The sequence below is a fragment of the Sylvia atricapilla genome, chromosome 14, assembly GCF_009819655.1.
Source record: "Sylvia atricapilla isolate bSylAtr1 chromosome 14, bSylAtr1.pri, whole genome shotgun sequence".
Lineage (NCBI taxonomy): Eukaryota > Metazoa > Chordata > Aves > Passeriformes > Sylviidae > Sylvia > Sylvia atricapilla.
The window spans coordinates 9,659,997-9,681,696 of NC_089153.1; the positions used below are offsets into that span (position 1 = coordinate 9,659,997).

The 21,700-nt window shown below is 46.2% G+C and overlaps 1 protein-coding gene across 1 annotated transcript; it reads right to left on the reverse strand.

Moving 5' to 3' along the window:
* Window positions 1–12,927: 12,927 nt before the first annotated feature.
* On the reverse strand, window positions 12,928–21,268 carry CXCL14 (C-X-C motif chemokine ligand 14). Its single transcript, XM_066329053.1, has 4 exons — window positions 21,094–21,268; window positions 20,117–20,222; window positions 15,572–15,682; window positions 12,928–14,057 (listed from the first exon to the last, which is right to left on the reverse strand). The coding sequence occupies exons 1-4, from the start codon at window positions 21,155–21,157 to the stop codon at window positions 14,042–14,044; spliced, it is 297 nt and encodes a 98-aa protein (XP_066185150.1). The 5' UTR covers window positions 21,158–21,268; the 3' UTR covers window positions 12,928–14,041.
* Window positions 21,269–21,700: the final 432 nt, after the last annotated feature.

A 21,700-nucleotide genomic window follows, 5' to 3' on the forward strand; every position in this document is an offset into this window, starting at 1 on the left:
CCTTAATGTAGAAACATTTGATTTGAGAGACAGCGCTTCAAAAAAGTGAGAGGAAAAAATATTCAAATGCTGTTTTTTACTAAGAAAACTGGAAAAGCACAGCTAGATCGGCTCATCCTTCCTTACAGCTGATGGCAAACTGCTCATCCAAAATTCAAATTGTTGTGGGTGCATTTCCATGCAGCATATTTATAACTTGTAAGGCCTCGAGCATGAAGCTCGTTCCTCTGCCCTCGTGTTGAGACATCGTGGTGTCTCACTCATGGCTGGACTCCAGAAAAAGTAGGAGTTGATGAATAAAGGTGCAGGAAGAGCTTTTGGAGAAAATGTGCCACAAGGCTCCCTTGGAATGCACCGTTTCCTTCAAGGAAAAAGCCAGTCTGTGAGAAGATGCCATTCCCTGGTGAGTGTTTGTTGGACCTTGTAAAAGTAAATAAAACTCCATGCTGTTCAACTTCAAATTTCAAACCCAACCAGAATTATGGTCATTAGAGCAGTGTTAGCATCACTCTTGAAGCATGAAAATGAGCAGTTCACAGTTAAACTGCTCCTACAACTGGAATACTTCAGGGGAGTCAGAGGTACATAATTTTTTTTTTCGGGTCTTAAGATGCACGCATCATTACAGCAACTCAGCAAACTCTGTCTTTTGTTACATTATTACAAGAGGGCTTGAACTAATGATGAGTTCTTGGGATGAGTGTCAAAATAACAAATCAGCCAGGAGAATGCTGCTTTTTTGCTCCCTCATTGTTTGAAAGCATGGCCAGAAAGAGAAGGCAGAGCTGCCTGTGGAGAATGCTTGAACTAAATTTGGAGAGCTGACATGGCTGACAGCAAAGCCATCACCCGGGGCAGAAAGCTGGACCCAGTGCCTTGCAGGAGCAAAGGAAGGATCTTGCCCCCTCACCCCTGGAGGTGCCCAGGCAGAAGCAGCAGGAATTTTAAAAGCAGGTAGAAAACCAGTAGATGGTTCAGTGGGACAGCTTCTCTCCTTGTGCTTGTCTGGGCATGGGGCAGAGCACAGTGGCTTCTGTCCAGCCTGGTCTGGGACAGAGGTGTGGTGAGGGCTCTGGGGGTAGGGATAGACATATGGTGCTGTGCTCCTGGGACCCTTCACCTGGCTGGAGTCACCTTACAGCCCCAGCCCGAGGCTCACAGGGGGCTCAGGGATTGATGCTGTGGCTGCTGGCTAATGGACAGCCCCGGAAGCCCAATATGTGAAAGGGATCTCAGCCTGCAGGGAGGCAGCATTAACTCCTTTTGGAGCAGGAGCCAGTTCTCCTGCCAGGGAAACACCTTGGGAGCGGCTCAAGGGCTTTGTCTGTAAAGGATTTGGCCTCATCTCCTACCTGCCTGTGGGCAGTGTGAGGCTTCAGGCCGTGTGCCAGGGGCTGCCTGGGGCAGGGAGCGTGGGGACATCACAGGGAGTGTCCCCATGTACCAGTGGGGTCCTGGCCCAGCGAGGGAAATCCTCTCTGAAATCCTGCATGGGAGCTGCAGTCAGGGCTCAACCCCTCCTGGGGGATCTGCAGAAATAGTGGGAATGCTTTATTTTCAGGTTTTAAATGCGTGATGTAACATTTTGCTTCTCTTTAGAAGGGGGGATTGAGTTGGTAAACGATTGTTCCCTGCAAGCACAAATGTATTTTGTTTGTTGTAATTAAAATGTTTTAATGAGACAACCATAAAATCAACCATTAATTATTTTTTTTCAAACACTTCTGCTTCCTTTTGAGCTAGGTCTATTTAGAAATAGTTTAGAGAGTAGCCTGCAGTTTTATTCTTTCTGTGGTATTATACACAGGAGTGGAGAAGTCATTTATAAATAATTACACAATGTTTTGGGTCTTTGGGTTTGTATAATATATCAAAGCGATTAGTACATGCATTGTTCCATTGTAAATGGTTTTTTTCCCTTCCTTTCAGTTTCACTTGCCTTGTCTTCTATCTAAACCTTTTTCGTGAAATCCTTTGTCTTCCTCATTCTTTTAGCTTGTTACAGTGCAGGGACATTCTTCTTATTCAAACACTCACAGCATGAGCAAAGAAAGCTACTTCTGTCGCATCTTAAGTTTTACCATAACTTTCTGGCATTTTCTTTTCTTCCAATTTTCCCAGACTACTGATAGGGTAATGAAGAATTATAACATACATCAATTATTGGTGCTCACGGTGTATTATGCTTCTGAATTCAAGGGGAGATAAAGAGAAAAAAAAAGTGCCACTTTCTGTGGTTTTGAGGCACATGAGAGAGGACTCGGCGCAGATTATTTATAACATCTTTCTGAGCATCAATTATGTTTGACTCCTACAGCCACTTCCTTGTCCCACTGGTTTTATGGCCAGAAGGAGTCATTTTTGTGTGTGGTAGCTGCGGCATTTAACTTGTTTCTTTTATGAGGAGCCCAAACAATGCATCTTCAGGCCAAACAATCTATCTCCTCGAATAATAGCCCAAATGCCACTCAAGTGCTCAGGGCTGGGAAATGTATGATCATGGTAAAGGGCCAGGGGAAGAAAGCGTGGAGATGGAGGGACATGTGGGGTCCCTGTGGGGCTCCCCAGCATGGGAACCCCCGGGGAGATGGGCTGGACCCAGTTTGGGGTGCAGGTGCCTGGGGATGCAACTGGCTGCCCAAGGTTTCAACAGCCCTAATCCAAGTTGTCCATGGAAAAGGGCCAAACCCTCCTGGTGTGGTCGTGTTGCTGGGCCACACTCCCTGGCTGGCCCTTCCCCAGCCTCCTGGCTACCACATTAACTGAGAAAAATGAGATTAGGATTTCACCTCTGAGAAACGAGCCCTTTCCCCCCGCACCTTTATTGTGCGAGAGCTTTTTCTTCTCCTATTTTCCCCTTCCACCTTCTCCCTCCCACAATTCTCCCTCTTTTGTCGATTTGTACTTTGCTAATTGAAGCTAGAATACTTACCCTTAAAGAAAGGGATAAAATTCACTGACTGCCCTGCAGAAGAAATCCCCCAACAACATCCAAAACAGGAAGCTTAACTACATGCTGAGATGCTCGGGTTTTCTTTTATACCTTTCATATTCTGCTTAGGAGGAGCAAAAATAACCTGAAAGATTTAAGCACCATAACGTGGGGGTGAAATTTAGCCTGAACTTTGGGGGTTCCCCCCCAGCTCTGGGGGTCCCATTTGGCTGTGAGGATGGAGGATGCAGGAGGGGGAGGATGCCCCAGGAGCACGGTCAGCCCCGCCGCGGGGGCCCGGGGGATTTGCTGCCATTTGCATAGCAGGTGTTGGGTCCCCGGGCCATTCTTCCTTAAGGGAGTTTTAATACGGGATAAATTACCGGGAATTAGGAGGAGGCAGGCGACAAGAAAAGCACTCATGGAGTCTTCTCCTGACGTGCCAGGGGAATTGGAGAGAATGGCTAAAGAAAGGAAGAAGCCCAAATTCAGAGGCTTCTGCCCCCGACCCAGGGAGTTTGGGGTACACAGGCACTGGGAGGGGGAAACTCTCCCCAGTTTCTCCTGAAATCGAGGTTTGGACTCAGGAACGCAGTAATCCCAGGACAGAAATACGATTACTGGCCTAAGGATCTTTGATTAAGTAGGTCTGGAAGGGGAGTTTAAAATGTTAATCCCCGGTATAATCCCTTCTCTGGCATTGTATGGACAAGGGTTGTACCCAAAGGGAATTGCCTGCTTCCTTCCCCAGGATTTGGGGTGGGAGGGCAAGGCTGGGGAGCAACCCCCCCATGGATGTGCCACACAGACACGTGTCCCACATGTGCACCCAGCTGTGTACCCGTGTCCCCCACACACCCAGGTGTGTGCAGAAACAGTCACAAACTGCTCACGTGCAGCTCATGTGATGATACCCACTTTTACACACATAAGTATATGTACTTCTGCACACAGAATAGGAGAGGAGGGCTGGGTCACTCACATGCCCAGGGAGCCTTGATCAGAATTCCCCGTCACACCTCAGTCGCTGCTCTGCCCCAGCAATTAGAGCACAATGTACATAAAAGAAAATTGAGATGGTTTTAAGTGGGAAGCCATTTTGAAGTGCATCCACTTTCCAGGCTGTTGGGGCAGGTAGGAAAGGTTCTTTCTCTAAAGGGACATCAGTATGAAACCATCCAGATGCCTTTCACATCAAAGCAAACTGGATGTATTACATACATAAATAGAGGCATCTATAGTAAGATTATATCAGTGAGGAAGAAGCTGACAATTCCTCAATTAAAGAAAAAAAAATAAAAGGAGATGAATTCACCCCAAATGAGATGTGAGGGCTAGTCAGGGACCTGACAGGGCTTGCAGGAGCTCCAGAGCCTGGGCAAAGTGTGCAGGTGGGAAAGGAGAGGAGACAGCTCCAGCCAACAATCCTGGGCTCAGGGTCTTGCACCCTGACCCCAGGGATGACCCTTTGGGGTGCAGGTCCTGCCACCGTGGCCATGAGAGGGATGAGGGTGACACCCCAAGGCTCAGCACTGCAAATTTGGCCATGCAGGGACAAAGATTTGCATCTCACATGTGGTACATAATGTGTAGATTTGCTCTGCTTTCTGGAATTTTAGGGAACCTTTTGCACTGACTTAAATGGCCTCTGCTTATCTGTTTAACTTATAATTTATGTTAGTATTTTATGTGCAATGCATCCCTTAAAGTTCCCATTTTTCAGAGACAAACCCAGAGGTATGAACATCTGAAATCCCAGTCTGAATTCAACCCCTTGTTGGTGAAAGCAGCTGGGAAGGTGAGGGAGCCCATCTTGCTCTCCATCATGCTCAAAGCCTGGTACCATCTCTCTCAGTAGCTCTTTCTGGTAACTCCTCCAGGTATAAAGAGAAGAGAAAAATAATAGTGTTACAAGTGTAACAGCCCTTGAAAACTCTCAGGCAGCATATAGGTCCAAACTGCTGGGTTTGCTAGCACCAGTACAAAATGGTGCAGCTGAACTGGGCAGGAAGTAAGAAGGAAAAATTCTCCAGGAAGACACTTCAGGTGCTGTGCTTTATGCCTGGAGTGGGACTGTGGAGGATGCAGGGGATGCAGCTAAGTCTGACCCACACTTAAGTGGAAAGAATAGTTTCCAAGGGGTATATTAGCCCTTATATTCCCTGAACAAATGTCTGTTAGCATAGTTCTAAGTTTTGGGCCTGTTAATATGTATTTTGGAATGGCTTGAAGGGCTAAAATGCTAAGTAAATACAAAGTACTAGTTCTAGTATTCAGGAATTCAGTATTCAGAAAATTAGACAATGGAGCAGCATGATTAAGGGAAAGTAAATGTTGTCCTAGGTGAATTTTTTTTTCCCCTGAAGCTGGATGCACTTCCACAATAAGAAGCTCCTTTGGAACAAATGCTTGGCTAATGAGGGGAGACAAGTTTGGCTGACATGTTTCGGCTGGGCCTCTGGTGAGGGGATGCTGCTTTCTCTTCCAATTTAAGCACGTAGTAAATTGTGTTGAAATAGCTAATTTTAAGTGAAGAAGTGAATGTACTTGTTAAACGCAAGGCATAAAACCCAAGGTATGTTTTTCCTTCACCTCAGGTTTAATGCATGGCACATGTTGGGCATGTTTCTGTTTACTCCAGCAGGAGTTAGAGATAATTTCTCTGGAGCTGGTGCAGTTTCACTTCTCCAAAGCAGCTGTTGGAGTTGGTCGGGGCTTTGCTCCTCTTACCTCTGTGCAAACAGGAGAGGATCCAATGAGACAGAAAAACCGGTGAGAAATACCTTTCACTGGATCACTTTTTATTCCCTGTCTTGTGGGCTTCGTGTATATACAGTTGGTGCTATCCCAAGGAATCCTTTTTTTTTCCTTCTTGTGATTTTTTCCCCCAGAAACAAATAGGATATGACTTGGATTTCTTTTTATATGCTTTTCATATATTTATCTTCATTAAACTGTTAATGACCCCAGACTCTTACCCCACAGATGACACGCCAGGTGCTGGGAAATTTAGCTCTGCAGTTCTGAACTCCACCCAGCGTCTTCAACAGGATGAAAAAAAAAAAAAAAAAAAAAAAAAAGATAAACCCCCCAGCTTTCCTGACTTGTAAGTGATGGGAATTGCCACAAGGTGTCAACCTCCACCAAGCTGCAGCTTGGAGCCAGTTCTCCCGGAGTGACCAGGATGGATAATCCTGAGCAGAGGCTCTGCTGGAAAACCCGGGCACCTGCTTCAAATAAGTGGGGAAATATCTCCTATAACACGGAAAAATTATTGTTTTCCCTCCATTCTTGATTTATGGCTGTTCTCCATTTCTATTTCATTTTTTAAAAAATTATTTTCCACAATGAGCTTTAGCCAAAATCAGTGTTTCCCTTCATGCTTTTCTCCTGACCCTAAAGGAACATTTCCCAAACATGACAAACCCAAGCAGTATTTCTTTTTTTCCTTTAAAGCTGACATTTTCCCTTTGTAGAACAACATTTCAAGGCATCATTCTCTAGGATGTTCTGTGCAGTTGAAGTGTTGGGATTTTACCTTCTGGGCACCCCAAACCTCTGTTTCCTCACAGGACCATTCACTTGAGTGTTGGACTCGATGATTCTTGTGGGTCCCTTCCAGCTCAGAATATTCTGTGTTTCTGTGCTCCCTTTGGGCACACAGTGTGTGCTGGTCCTGTTCTCAGCCTGGGAGTGCCACGCTTCTCAAGTGCCTCTACTTTCTGCAAAAGCACTGTCCCAAGTGCCTTCAGATTGAAAACGATCCCAAGGATTCCTTGCCTTTTTTATTCCTTAACTTCCTGCAGCCTTGGCTGAGCATAATGGAACTCGTGGGCTGGTGGCTTCGCTCAGAGCCAGACGTGATGATTTGACACTGGTTGCTATAATGAGGAACTGGATTTTCCTGGCGGAACTGTTTTAGCTGTTGCACAAAAATGGAGAGGGAACACCCTGCCAGTCACTTGCACTTTGAATTGGAGAGGTAGCACTTGGCAAACTGGTTCTGGCTGTGGAGAAGTGGCACTTGACTGGGAATTGCTGGCCCAGGAAAGGAGCTGAGGAGCTCTGGGCTGGTTTGATTTTCCTGACGTGGTTGCAGAAGTGGTAAGTCTGGAAAGATAAAGAAGGAAGTTGAAGCAAACGACAAGGAAATATGTAAATGGTGGAATTATGAAGGTAATAGAAATGGAGAAGTGTTTCTTTGCAACATAATTGAGTGGTCAATAATGAGGTAAAAATGCTGAGGGGTAAAGACAAAAGACATTTCTTCTGGGATTAGAAGTGAGCTCAAAATTGCCAAGGCCTACTGGAAGTGGGGGGGTGGTAGTGGAAAGAAGCCTGTTGTAGCATTTCTTTTCCTTTAATAAGCTTCTTTTTCTTGGTGTCCTGAGTGTTCAGATGTAGCACACTTAGTGCCTAGTAACCCAACAAAGCTTTGATTGGTGCCTCTGCAGAAAGATTTTCTTTTCCTTGCAGGTTTCTAACCATGAAAAAAACCCCTGAGATCAGTTGCTTCAGAATCCTTAATTAAACACAACAAAGAAGGGCAATTAGAGCTGTGTTTTCCTTTTGTCATCCAGCAAAACTTGCAAACCTCAAAATCCTTTTCTTCCTCCAAGATTTATGATGGGAATAAATCATAATTATTCCTGTAATTATCAGCCTTAAGTGAACATGGACAGGATTCTTTTAATTTTTTTTTCCCCCTTGGAGGAGGTTCTGAAACCCATTCAAGAGGAATTCACTAACCTCTTTTATTGTGCAGGAGGAAAACCAAAAACACAGGCGTGGTAATTTTCCAGGCCTTGGCTGCCTGCCTCCTTTCCTGTCACTTCATGTCATGTCAGTGCTCCCTCCTGGGCCCTGCTGCTCACAGGGAGCAGTTCCTGTTGGGCTGGATGCCCTCCATGTGTGTCGTCAGAGCAGCCCAAAGAGCTGACAGCACAGGCAGGCACAAGAAGACACAAAAATCAAAGGGGATCTGAGGACTTCAGAGGTCGGCACAAGAACCAGCGATGCAACCTGTCACTGGGTGTTCAGAGGATAAACTCTCCTGCCTGTTACATCCCTACAGGCATTGCTTCCAGGAATTTTGGCTGGTTGGATGTAGCTGTGCTGGTACCCAGCGAAAGGAAGCAAGCTCTCCACTTCAGGCACTGGAGGTGGTTTTGTGCCTGCGTGGGTTTTGCTGCTGGGAGCTCAAAGGGACCAACCTGAGGACGGGAGGCCAATGCAAGAGCAGAGGAATGGCAACCACACTGGGGCTGGCTGGAGAGCAGGTGGCAGGAGGGAGAACCTCTGTGTCAGAAAATCATATTGATCAGGAACGCTTGGTGTTTTTAAAGGATTGGGGGCAGGTGTGTTGGGAATGAGTCTGCCCTGAGTTGTGCTGCAATCCAGTTTCCATACTGGTGTGATGGACGTGACTCCTGTCAACAAAGCAGCCAGGTGTTCTCTTTTCCCTGAGTGTACAAGTTCCAAATTGACAGGATAATACAACTGTGTGAACCTCTGAGCAGGTTTCCAAAACCACAGCTGCTTTGCCTTGTTTTTTCTTTCTTTTCTTTTTTAAAAGAAGTTGCTTAGGAAGTGTTTCCTAAACCAAATGCAATAATTGAGGCTTTTCTTGCAGAGCTGGGGAAGAGCATTCCCAGCAACAGCAGCACCACGAGCAGGCTCCAAACTGATTTATAATGCAGACAGCTGTAGAGGTGTCTGTCCCTTGGCTGACTGAGAAGGTTTTTGGTTGCCACTAGATGTCCTTTCAGCCCTGCTTTCCCCACTGCTCCTTCGGAACAATCATCTGGGCTGGGATTTGAATGGCCATGGCCAAGGAGATTCTGGACACCAGTGCTGGTGAGAGAAAGGAAGAGGCCTGAGTCTCAGGCTCCTGGTGCCTCCCAACATCCTTTTGATCTCACTGGGCTTTGCCTCAAGTAGTGCTGGCTCATAGAAATGCTCAAAACCCAGCTTCTGGATCTGTACTGTACTAGATATTAAATACTTTAATACTTTCAGCATGGCTCAGGGACTGTTGCTGTAGCATTGGTGGATAGTAGAGGTGATGGCCCAAGGGAAAGCTTTGGGAGGTAAAAAGGATGGTGACCCCATTTAGTGCAGGTGTTCAGCTTTCTCTCTATGAAATTGTCGTTCAAATATCTTTGCAGGCATATTCCACGGAGATGCAGGTATGTGTTGTCAGAAAACACAGCCAGAAATTTTGTGAGTTTTCCAAGTTGCCTGGATGCCCAGGATTTTGAAAACAATCCATATCTCTGTGAGTGTGTATTGGTATCTACAAGTACCTGGGGTCAGTCTCAGCACCTGGAGCTGCTTGCAGATGCAGCTGCACCCACTGTCTCCCAGGCAATGGCAATCCCTGTTGCTATTTTGAGTAAAGGAATTAGACGAGATCTTTGCCAAAAATGCGTGCTGGTTACAAGGATTTCTGGAGGCTCACGGGGTGCAGCCTTTCTAGGCAAATGATGGAATTTCCAAGAAACACTTGGGTCTTTGTGGTTTAGGATCAGAGGTAAATTAGTGACTAACAGACACAGAGTCTCAGATGGAGCAAACACAGAGCTAGTGAGCACTGCAAACAGCAGTCCTCCAAAGTACCTGTATTTGCAGTTGTGGCCATGCACACCCCAATCCACTGAAGGGAACAAACTGCACAACAAATCCCAGCACGAGTGCCAGGCATGGAAGATCTACAGAAGGCTCTGGCATGACCTTGGTGCAGCCAGAGCTTTCAGGAAGGGCTGTCCATCCTCCTGGATCTCAAGCCCAAACTCAGCCCATACCACCTTATCTTTTCCCAAAGGTGCTGAAATGAGGGATAAGTGAGGTCTTCAGATGCTGGGCACATCTGGATTTCAGTGCTTCAGTTTTGAAAACTAGCTTTGGAGGAAAACCCCCCCAAATGTGACTGGAGCTTCATTTGACTTAAGGGGAAGTGTGAAAGTGCAAGGCCCCTCTGTCTGGGCTCATATAAAACTTGTTAAGTGATGTCAGGGTGCACAGGGGCCCTTTCCCCTTGAACAGGCACAGCTCCCTGGCTCTAGACCCCAGTGGGATGGCAAATCCTGGGGACAGTGGCTTTTTTATTCACATTTGTTCATATCCTCTACAAATATGGGCCCGGAAGGGACACAGCTCTGCTGTTGAATTAGCTCAGAGAGCATTTGTGTTGCTGTAACACTGCCTTTGGCTTCCCATGAGCTCTCAGGGGTGGCCAGTGCAAAGCCCCAGCCCCAACAATGACTTTACCATCAATCCCCACGTTTGCTCCCACAGCCCTGATAAAACTTCGCTGGTGTGGAACCAGCACTTCCACCACATGGAAGTCAGGAAAGGTCCCCATGTGTGTAACAATCTGGTGTGGCCTCGTGCCTTGATTTAGGGAGCCTGTGGGAGCTGGGGCACAGCAGGACCTGCCCAGAGCCGTGTCACACGGAGCACCAAGCAGCCATCGTTTCTTAATAAACTTTTCTGGCCATTGCTGACCTGGACCATATATGAACAAGTGAAAAGCAAGTGGTGAAAGGCTCTGTGTAACATTACTAATCCCACGTAGTGCTCTGGCTGAAAAGGCGGGCAGGACTCCCTGCTATTGTGTCCTCTCACTGCAGCTGCTTGGGTGAGCCCTGTGCCTTTATTAAAATAAAATCTGTTTTGGAATGGGTGCAGCCTGTGGGTACCCAGTGCCCAGGGGAAGGATGGGCTGTGTGGGCAGGTCTCCTGTGCAGGGCTGGGTCTTCCTGCAGAGTGCCAGGGAGCAGATTTGCAGGCTGGATTTGCAGTTGCCTACTGCCCTCTTTGGAAGCTGTGGGATGGGTTCACACACTTGTGGAGCAGCACTGGTGCTCAGGAAAGCCGCTGTGGGGTCTGTGTGCCCTGCTCCTGTACCCCAGGATGAAGCAAGGCTCCTGCTTACCCTGCAAATGTTCAGGCTCTTGGCAAGGTAAATTGGTAACTGGGGAGCAGTCATGGCTGGCTGGTGTGTGCTCAGACCGTACTTGAGAGGCTTCATTTTCTATCTCAGAGCACAAATGTATGGTCTGAGTGTGAGGGAGGCTGGACTGAAGGGTCTCCTGCAGTTTCACAACCTGAAATCTGCTGGGGAAAACAAAAGCAAGCCTTAAGATTGCTGCCAAATCTCGGTGGAGGAAGTACCTACATATACATGTGTATATTATATTTATTTAAATGTTTTAGCAGAGATGTTTCAGTCTGAGGGAAAGTGGCTGATGCTTTGTGTGTAATGCAGTATTTCCCTTTACAACTGTGTACCAGGCACTGCAAGGGGTTCTCCTCCTGTTCCTGGAAAATTAACAACCCTGCCTGGAGATGCAGGCTTACAGGCTTGGGAAAACCAGCTCAGAGTCAGTATTTTGTCTTAGGTTTTTAATTCTTGTTTCTGAGAACTTTTTTTTTTTTTTTTTTTTTTTTTTTTTTTTTCCCCCGAAAGATTTTAGGTTAAAGGAAATAAAAGTATTGAAATAAATTTTTTTTTTTTTTTAAATTTGTTTGTGATTTTTTTTTTGTTCTGGGGTTGGTGTTTTCTTGTGTGGTTTTCGGGGTTTTTTTCGTCTCCCATTTTGGTAAGTGGAAAAAAATTGCAACTGATTTCCTCTGTGCTTAGTTTTTGTTGATGCTGGTTGTTTTGGTGTGGCAGATGAACCCGGAGCTAAGTCATATATGCTTTGCCCTGTGAGGTATGAGTCAGTGAGTCCTGTGCTTGGGCAGTCAGAGCTGTGCACACCATTCCTGGTGGAATTTAACCACCTCTTATGCAACCATATCAATATTTTTCCTGGAAATATATTGCCCAGTAGTTACAAAATAAAATGAAATCTTTTTTGATGTCTGCCAGCATGTTGAAATCAAATCTTCTCAAGGAAAAACTGCTGGTTTTGTTAAAATGTGACTCAAGACAGGAGAGGGGAAGCTCAGCTCAGTCACATGTCCGAGTTTGCTCAGAGATTGGGTTCAGATGCTCAGCCAGAAACAGCCCCCTGTGGTTGATATCCCCAGAGATTTAATTTCTTAAATACCTTGGGATATTTATCAAGATTTTTATTCATGTGTATCTGAAGCTTGATCTTCATCCTTCTGCTGAATAGGAAACTACTTTGCAATCTGCCTTCTCCTCCAGCTCTGCCAGGTGCTTATCCCAGTAACTTAGGCTATATATATATATACACTATATATACACATATACAGTATGGATTTTTTCCTATTGTGTCTGTCTGAACTAAAGGCAACCCTTGAGCTGAGGCCAGGCATTGCCCTGGTTCTGCAGGATAAATGTGCTGTCACCGAGTTGGTGCTGACCCCAGGAGCAGCCCCGTGTGCAGCTGCCCTTGCACAGCTGGGAGCAGGCAGGAAGGCCAGTGGTGCTGCTCAGGGAGCACCAGGAGCTTTCAATGGGTTTAAACTCTTGCTGGCTTTACCATCCCAAGCTGTTACTTTCCTTGTATGTGGGGGGTGATGTGGGAGCCTTGTTGGGTGAAAAGTCCCTCCCTGTGGACAAGGGCAGAAACTAGGCAGGAAGAGGAGGTGGTGGCTCACAGGATTTTGTTGTCTGACTTTTGCTGTACGACCATCTCTAATCTAACCCAGATCTTGTCCAAATCACTTTTTACATGGTTTTCTATGAACTGAATTTGTTGATTTATGTTTACTTAACACAACACTAGACCAGTGGTTATAGGTAAATGGCATTGCCCTTTATGTCACAGCATTCCTCAGTGTTTGGCTAAAGTCCAAACCCTAAAATGAGAAAGGAAAGTAAATTGTACTGGAATAGTGTTTTCTAATTCCAGTGTCATCAAGATGTCTTATCTCTAATCAGATTCTCTGATCTGTTTTCCCCCTCACAAACTAATTCAACTACCAAGTGATTGAAAGTGGCAGGAGTTCCCTGATGGCTTAAGAAAATCTGCAAGCAATTGCAAAAATTTTTTAAAATTTTTTTTATTACTTTTTTTTCATTTGTCTTAGAAAGAAATATGAAATCTGCATGCAACTTCCTAAATATTTCAAACATTTAAATAGCATATGATAATTTAGCAGTACAGTACATTATACAGTGAGATAATATAGGGAGACTTCCTATAGTATATTTACAAATGAAAAGGTAGTTTTGTTATATTAAAAAGAGGAATGCACTGCTTAATATTGAAGTATTACATTCAAAATAATGAATATGTTGTATTGTGACTAAAACATACATAGGTATTTATATGTTTGCCCTATCATATTTTTCATAAAAAGGTACCTTTTAAAGGCTTTTTTTCTTCTTGTTGTTGCTACAAATCTAGGAAAACATACACAATAGTCTTTCAGCTTAAGATGTCTCAGTACTGAAGTCACAAACTTTCTGTAAGTGCTTCAGGTGGAAAAAAAAAAAACATTTTCTTAGTAATAAAAATGACCTAGAAATGCTTTCTAATGCATGAGAGGTTAAATGGGAGATACAGGACGCTTCGCCTTGCAGCAGGACCTCAAGTCCATTAAAGAAGAGGTACACAAGTGATGCTCACACTCATTTGACGAGGTGCTGAGGGACCTCATTCTGTTAGCCTTGCAGCAGAATTGCAGTGGCATCTTCCCCAGCAAACTCGTCTTTGGTCCCTGCTCTGCCTGACTGAGGTGGAGGCTGCAAACACGAGCAGCAGCTCCAGCCCAAAGCTTTCCCACTGCCAGGGGGTGAGGGCCATGGCTGTACAACACTGTCACAAACAGTTCTCTTTGCCTAATGAGCTTATAAAGCTCGATTGCAATCATAGTGAAGTATGAATGAATAATAATTAAAAACAACAACAAAAAAAAAGCTCCCCAAAGAACTTCTTTAAAATGAAAAGCATGTGTTTTCTAATTTCAGTACAGAGCAGACGGCTATGAAATCAGAAGTGCAACAGATGCTTGTGAAATCTGGAAGCCTTTTGCATACGGCTATAAAATGTAAAAACTGACCCTTGGTAAAAAGTGCTTTATAATAATATAGAATTTGTGTCTTATGTCTGCGAGAGAGAAATAATCTTCTGTGGAGCCCAGTCCTATGCCAGCCAAGGGAGTCCACTCCATTCCTTGTACCACTTTCTCTTATTCTTCATAAACCCTAAACAAAAGAAAAGCCAAGAGCAGGGTGCTTAAACTAGGAATTTAAAAACTCCATTGCAAATAACAATAATAATAAATAATAAGCGACCCCAAAATAGCAAAACCCCCCAAACCAGGTATTTAGCCTGTGCCTGAGTAATTTGGAAAGTAAGTTATTGACTTCAGCAGTCACCAGATTGCTTCCTATATCCATAAAGCATCTGGGAGGAGTGTTGGACTTCAATGCTGTCACATCTTAGAGGCATGTGGGGAGTGACACACTCTACCAAAATTATCTGGTTAAATAACATGAAGAAATCCACATCTACTAATTTGCTTTAAATGCTGGAAAATCCTTATCTCATATACAAATGTTAAAGCTTATCATGAGCTGTATGTGGACAATACATTCATAGTAACTGTTGTTTGCAATAATATTACTCCGTTTCGTTTTTCTAGATTATTTCCTGACAGCACAACTTGATGGGCTTGTCTGTCTGTGTGTTTTCCTGAGGGCACAAGCCTGGGGCTGAGCATCCTTCATCATGTTAATGATGGCCTTATGTAAAAAAACAACGCACCAGGGGAAGAGGGTAAATCTGTGGTTATGCAATAGCCAGGGCTTCCCCACGTGCTCTGTTTGTGAAGCAGAGGCAGGGAGCTGGCAGGAATTCGGGGAGATGGCCAGGGGCTTGCTGTGCCCTGGCATTGCCTGAGGCACCACCAGGGCCATGCTGGGGATTGCTGGCACCCTTGGGAGAGGAGCCTGCTGCTCCCTGGCCTTACTTGAGCTCCCTTTTGGGGAGCAAATTCCCCACCAGGTGAGGAAGATGAGGGTTTGATGGATATGTACTGTGCATGGAGGCTCTTTCTTGGCCATAGCTGGAGATATGGCAGGAGTTGGGCTGCTCCCCTTAATTACAGATGGGACATCACCACTGGCCATCAGGAATTCATGTCTCACTCTCTATCTTCTGTATGGCTTAAGGAAAAAACCAACCCTCTTTACAAGGGAGAAGCTGTCAAAGATTTTTATCAGAAAATGATCATTTTTCTGAGAATGATGCACCAGTTAAAATTGGCAAATACCTGCGCCATCAAGAATTGATGATGTTGAGGTGGTGTGATTGGTGATGTGGGACAGGACTCCCTCTTTCCATCTCTCCTGACTGCTTTTCTCATGACTGTGTGAAAGTGGTTTAGCTTTTCATCTTGGATTTTTACCCGTAGAAGGGAGGTGAGTGTATGTAAATAACTGAGAACGTCAGCTGATGAATATTTTAACCAAAAATAATTACTATTTATAGTCAGAACAGCCTAATGCCAAAATAGAAGCGAGAATTGCATGTGGCAGGAAAAAATTAATAACGAGAACACCCATTTAAAATTGTAATTTTGGTAAGGAAATACATCCTCTGTGCTGGATGGAGCATTTGCCAGCGTGTGCATTTTCCTGTTTTTTCTATTTCGGAACGCTGCTGGTTGCCTGACTTGCCCCCAAGACCCTCACCCTCTCAGCAAGCTGGGGCTTACCTGCCCTTCTCCTTCCATACTCGGTACCACTTGAGCAGCCTCACGGTGTTCTGGCGCTTGGGGTTGAGGCAGTGCTGCTGCTCCCCCCTCACCCGTGTCCACAGTGTCACACTGCAAGGCAAGGGACAGGTCACAGGGACATGAGAGCACCCCCCTGCTCCCATCCCACTCATGCCAGAATGGGGCAGGGGAAGGGTTTCCCAGCTCTGCTTTGGGGCAGGGGGTTGGAGTTTACTGGGATAAGCTCAGAGCAGCTGCTCTCCCTCAGTGCACGGTGTTGAGGTTGTACCATACAAAGACACTGAGGTTGTCCCACTGGTTTTCACCAGTGGGTTTGCTCTGCCTAAGTGTTAGACATCATCTTTTGAGCCTAATTAATTGAATTAGAGCTCATTCAGGCAACCACAAGGACTTTGCGTGAGGAGGCCATTCTGTTACACTCAGCAATACTTCCTCCAAGAGAAATGTTCAGAACTGGTTCACTGATTTTTTTTTTTCCTTAATTCTGTAGTATTTTAAATACTTGCATGTGGCAGAGTGCTTGTGTGCCCAACAGCCAAACTCTGAGCCCCAGCATCAGCCCTGGGGGCTTCAGCCTCCCCTGATCACCACTTGATCCTGCTCTCCTTGCCAGCTTGGTGTCCCCTTATTGTCAGGACCAAGCATGCTGGGAGACAAAACATGGCAAAAGTCATTTCATCATTTGAGGTTCCCTCCTGGAGGGCTCAGTGAGGCTGCCACACCTTAGGTGACGTGAGGGATGGCTCCCAACAGGATGACTTTCCAGAAACATCAAGACCACCCCATTTTTGGGGCTCAAAAATGAGCAGCTTTCTGTTTTTTTTTAGTTAATTTTGTGATTAAAAAAAAACAAACCAAAAAACCCAGACAACATCCAGAAACCAACCCACAATGACAATTTGTATTAGAATTAATAATTTTCTGGAAACACCATCCTTAACAGGGAAAACCAGTCATTGGCTTAACTAAAACCCTAAAGCAGAATTAATTAAATGCTACTAGAGACATGAGTGAATTGACAGCAGAAACTCAGAAATACCTGTGTACACTGAAGGGCTTCTTTATGATTTGGTTCAGAAAGGAAGACAAAATGCCTTGCAGACTTTCCCAGCTCACCCTCCTGGTGCCTCACAAATTAAAACGTGCTGCCTGCATGAACTGAACCGAGGGTCTCACCACAATTCCAATTTCAAGGTTTTACAAGGTGTTCAAGTAGGACTTTCTATTGAATTAACCTTCTCCCCTGCTCCTCTTTTCTGCTCCATCTCCAGCTAAGGTCACAAAATGTAAAGGTGTAATTTCCAGGTTGTTTTCTGGGAGGATCTGGGCTTTTCCCCAATGCATGGGAAAGCAGTGGAAGAGCCTTTCATGGCTGCAGGCATCAGAAAGGGAAAGGTCAGTGCTAAAAACTATGGACTAACTCTGTTCTAAGGGTGCTCTTAGCCGCCTCCTCTGAGAGCAATGTGTGCTTCAGAAGGGGAGTTTTCCTGTAGCTTTGAATAATGTGAGTTTTAAGGGATTTGAGGGCAGAGTGAGGCTTCTCCATGCAGCAGCCACCTCCTCAGCTGTGCCGTCTGCACTGGCTGATCCAGACCTGAGCTGGGGTTTCTCTTCTGACAGACCATGGGGGATATTTCCAGAAAGTCTGGGACTGATGAATTGCAGGAGGAGAGCAGCAGGAACACTTCTGAAAAGCTGCAAGCCCTGCATTTTCACCAGAAGCAGTGAAGGACACTGTGGATTTACCAGTCTGCAGTCTGAGCAGGAAGAGCTCCATGGTTTGCCTCTCAGGTGAACTGGCTTTTTCCTCAGGTTGAGATGCATTGCTTTTGGCATCATATGTAGGTTTTCTGCTTTGCTTCTGGAGGATGGACAGCAGAAATGTTCCCACGGCAGCCCCATGGTCCTCTGCCTTTCTCACAGTCCCTGATGGATGCAGGGTTTGGTGGCAGCATGTTTGGGCGCCCTGAGGTGACCTGGACCTGCTTTTGGGGATTCTGATCTGACAAATGTAAGGGAATGTTCCTGAAAGGTGCTGTGGGAACTTCTACCTGAGGAAGGAGTTGCATGGATGGACTGCAAGAAGAGGTTGAGAGAGACGGAGAAGGGATGAAGCACCAGAATTAGAGCTCCTGTAAGATTCCTCCAGTGGGATTTGCCCCTTTGCTGCCCAAGGCGTGGTGGCTGGGACCTTCACCCTTGTGTCTGATTGTCCCTGTGCCAAATTTCTCCCCACTATGTCCATGCCTCCAGGGCTGTGATAAACACCCCGAGTCAATCTGTGACCCCAGCACACTGTGCCCACACACATCTCATCTGCAGGGATGGAGGGGCTGCAGCTCTGCCTACAAAGACCCTGTCTCCATGACCTCAGGGATCCTGCCTCCGGTCCTTTCATCCCGGGCTGGTGTGGGAACTGCCTTTACTGCCCCTGGAGAAAGGCACTACTGTGAGCCTATTTCCCATCAGCTCTTCTCAGCCTGATCTATCCCCACACTCTGGGATGGGGCAAAACATGGATGAGGGTACTTCAGAACATTTCAGATAGAAAGAGTTAAACTTCCCTCCTATTTTCTGCTGCTTCCTCTCATTCCAGGAGACAGATACACTCACAATTACTGCTAGATGTACTGTGAATCCTGATAGGTTTTGAGTAGACTGAGGACTCAGTTTAACTGTGTTTTACCCCGGGGCACAGCTCTGCTGGGGGGTTATGGCCACAACCTCCCTAACTGCACCCCCCATACCCACTGTTTCTCTATTCACCATAATTTATATCATGCTTCTGCTATATGAGAGCTTTTAAGGAGGGCAGAAAGGGACACAGCTTTGACAACTCGTTTTAGATGATCACTGCAGCAACAAAAACTGACTTGCAGGAATTTAGCTCCTCTGTGCCGTGTCCAGAGACTCCCGGATAAATTGGTTCCCAGAATATTAATTTCAGTGCTTTCAGTGCTGAGTTCAGGCTGCATCAGGGGAGCTGGAAAGGCAATGATGGCAGCAGGTTTGCCTGCCCCACAGACACCCCCAGTGATGAGACACTGATGGGACAGTTCTGTCCCAGCAGCTGCTGCAAACCCTGGACAACCCTCAGCCTTGAATAGTATTGCTCAACATCTGCCCTGTCAGGCTGGAAAAGCAACTGCACATGGCATTCTGGCTTTCCTAGATTTCTGATCAGAAGTAAAATACTGTATTAAGGAGATTTATTTCATACCCCCTGGTCGCCATCTGCTTTTGGACAAATAACTGGAGTGGGATGCCAAGAGTTAGTGTCCCTCCATGACATCATTTTACTATTGAAGGGTCAAAGCAAACAGAGAAAAGCTGTGAGGAGCTGATTCAGGCAGGGCTGCTCCGCAAGAATTTTCTCATTCAGGCCACCATCGGCTGGTTTGGGTTTTGAAGATGTGGGTCTGATGTTCCCTGAGCTCAGCATTGCTCACAGTGGTGCTGCTCTGGCTCTGGAGGAAGCCTGAGGGATCTTGAATCTCCATTCCTTCTCCACAAGCCTCTGCTGAGGCTGGCGAGGCAGTTCCATGAGGGAAGTGTGTGGTATCTCCCGTGGTGTTAGTGCCAGGTGGACGGGCACATTCAGCCCCGTGGGCATTGCAGGGTGCTGGGGGTGGTGTGCAGCCTGCACAGATCCTGTGGTTAAACGACTGGCAGGTGTTCCGTGGGGGAGCACAATGCTGGATCAAATCAGTCCTTGGTGTCCTGGCTGTGGCTGATCTTGGAACCCTTTTCCCCTGTCTTAGGTGGCAGGGGGGCTCCATGCAGTCTTTTTGGATTATCTGCCCTTCTGGTTCTTATCCAGCTGCATCATGTGCTGGTTGGATGGTGCTTTGTTGGGGGAATCTTAAGATATCCAAACAGGACAGGAGAAAAAAGCCAAACCCACCCATATTTAAAATCTAAAGACCCCATCCTTTTTTAGCCAGTTATGTAAAAAAATCCCTGTAACCTGCCTCAGCTTGGCTGCCCACTACATCAGTTTGAGATTTCACAGCGGCATTGGTCCTGACTTGCAGGGACACTGGAATAAAAGCATTTTATTACAGGCTGAGTAACCCCATCAGGTGAAGGGGATTCCTCTGGTACAATGCAGGCTGGGGTAACTCTTCCTTGCAGAAACCACCACGGACCAAACTGTGCTCATGTTTATTCTGCATGCTGAGAATAACTGGAGTAAATAATTCTGAGTTTTGTATTACGCAGCTTGGAGTAGGATTGTCCCTATTTTCACTTGAACTACTGTTAATCTTTTTACTGCTGCCCATTCTGGAAATACTTATTTGATTTTAAAAAATTGTGTCAAAAAATGAAACCTGGAGTTTTGATCAGAATTGCACCCTTTCTTTTTTTTTTTTTTTTTTCCTCATCTCATGCAGCAAATTACTATTCCCAGGAATTAGCATGCCAGGGCATGAGGAAAACAAAGAACAAAGAAGGAACTTGCAGATAAGGTGAAGCAGTTCAGCTGACAGGGAAACGGAAAGCAATAAATGAAGGAAAACTTACATAATCATCTCTTCCACGCAAAATGGGTACCTCGGTTTTATCTCCAGCTTCCGTACATTAGAGAATCTTATTTTAGGACCTTTCCTTGAACATTTGCACTTCACGCCTACAAGAGAAAGCATTTTCTCATGCGCCTGCAAAGCCTCCTGCATACCAAACGTCCCTTCCCCTCCAGCCTGTGTGCATCCAGGAAAAATTCAGTTTGCTCTTTTAAGCCTTGGTGGCTTAAAAAAAATTCATCTTTTAATGCTGTTGAGCACAAAAAGAGATTTTTTTTTTTTTCTCTTTTAGTATATCCCAGAAAAAGGTAGTGACTCTCTGGGAAATACGTTTTAGAGCACTACATATGTTTTGGGACTTTGTAAATAGCAGATTTTTTTTTTAAAGTGCACCTGCTGTGATTAAATATAATTGTATTCAACAAAAGGAAATGAAAGAGTCAGAACTTGCTTTAAACTGAGCAAGCAAGTGTAAGTCTGGGCTACTTTCTCATTCACTCGTGCCTCACTTGGACTTTGTAGGACTTTGAGTCATTCCTCCTTGCATGGATGCTGTGGTGCAGTCATAGGCAGACAAAAACTGAGCAATTTTTAACCATCATTTTTGTGCACAGCAGAAAACGCAGATTGTGCCACCACCTGACATCCAGCTCTGCTCTATTTGCCCTGAAAACCAGCCTCAGTTTCAAAGGAGATGCTTGAGCTCTGTTCCTGAATAACGAAGAACACGGCATGACCTGCCCCACTGCGAGCTCTTTGCCGTGCAGTGATGACACGAATGAAGACACAACTTTATCCCTTGTATTTTACCTCTACTTCACCTTTAAATAACTTGCAGCTCCCTTACCCACTGGTTCCCTACATCGCACCTTTCCACTGTACAGGGGATAGCTCAACCCAAGCCAGGGCTATCAAGACACAAACACAAATTACTGGAGAAGAGATTGACGTGGGAATAAGCAGAATAAACCACTTTACCTTCCGCGCTGGCTAAGCACATCGCGATGAGGAGCAGGAGCAGAGCTGCTGTCAGGAGCTTCATTGTGAGACAGCAGGTACCCAAGGAGACTCCGGGGGTCTGATGTGTTTGCTCGCCTGGGGCTCGTCCCCCCGGTGCCGCTGTCCCAGGGCTGGGTGACCAGGGAGGGGACGGCGGAGCTGCTGCCCGGCGCTGCCTGCGCTCTGCCGCTGCCTTCCCTTCTCCTCCTTTAAAGCGGCTCCCGCTGCCCTCGCTCCCGGCTCATTAATATGCAGAGCAACTCCGCGGCTCCCTCCGCTTCCTCAGCCCCGGCGGGGAGGGGGGGGACCGGCACCCCGGGGGGAACATCCCCCATCCCCGCCCCGAACATCCCGGAGGGAGCGCAGGCGCTGGGGCGGCTGCTTCTGCCCCTGCCCAGCCGGGACCTTCCCCATCGGAGGAGGGCTGCTGGGGACGGTGATGTGCGTGGTTGTATGAATGGGGCTCTTAGCTGGAAACCATCCGCTTGTGAGCGGTCCAGGGATGTGCCCGCGCTCCGCGGAAATTCCCATGCGCCTTGGAAATAAGATTTGGAGGAGTCTCACCTGGGAAGGGGTGTCACCTTTT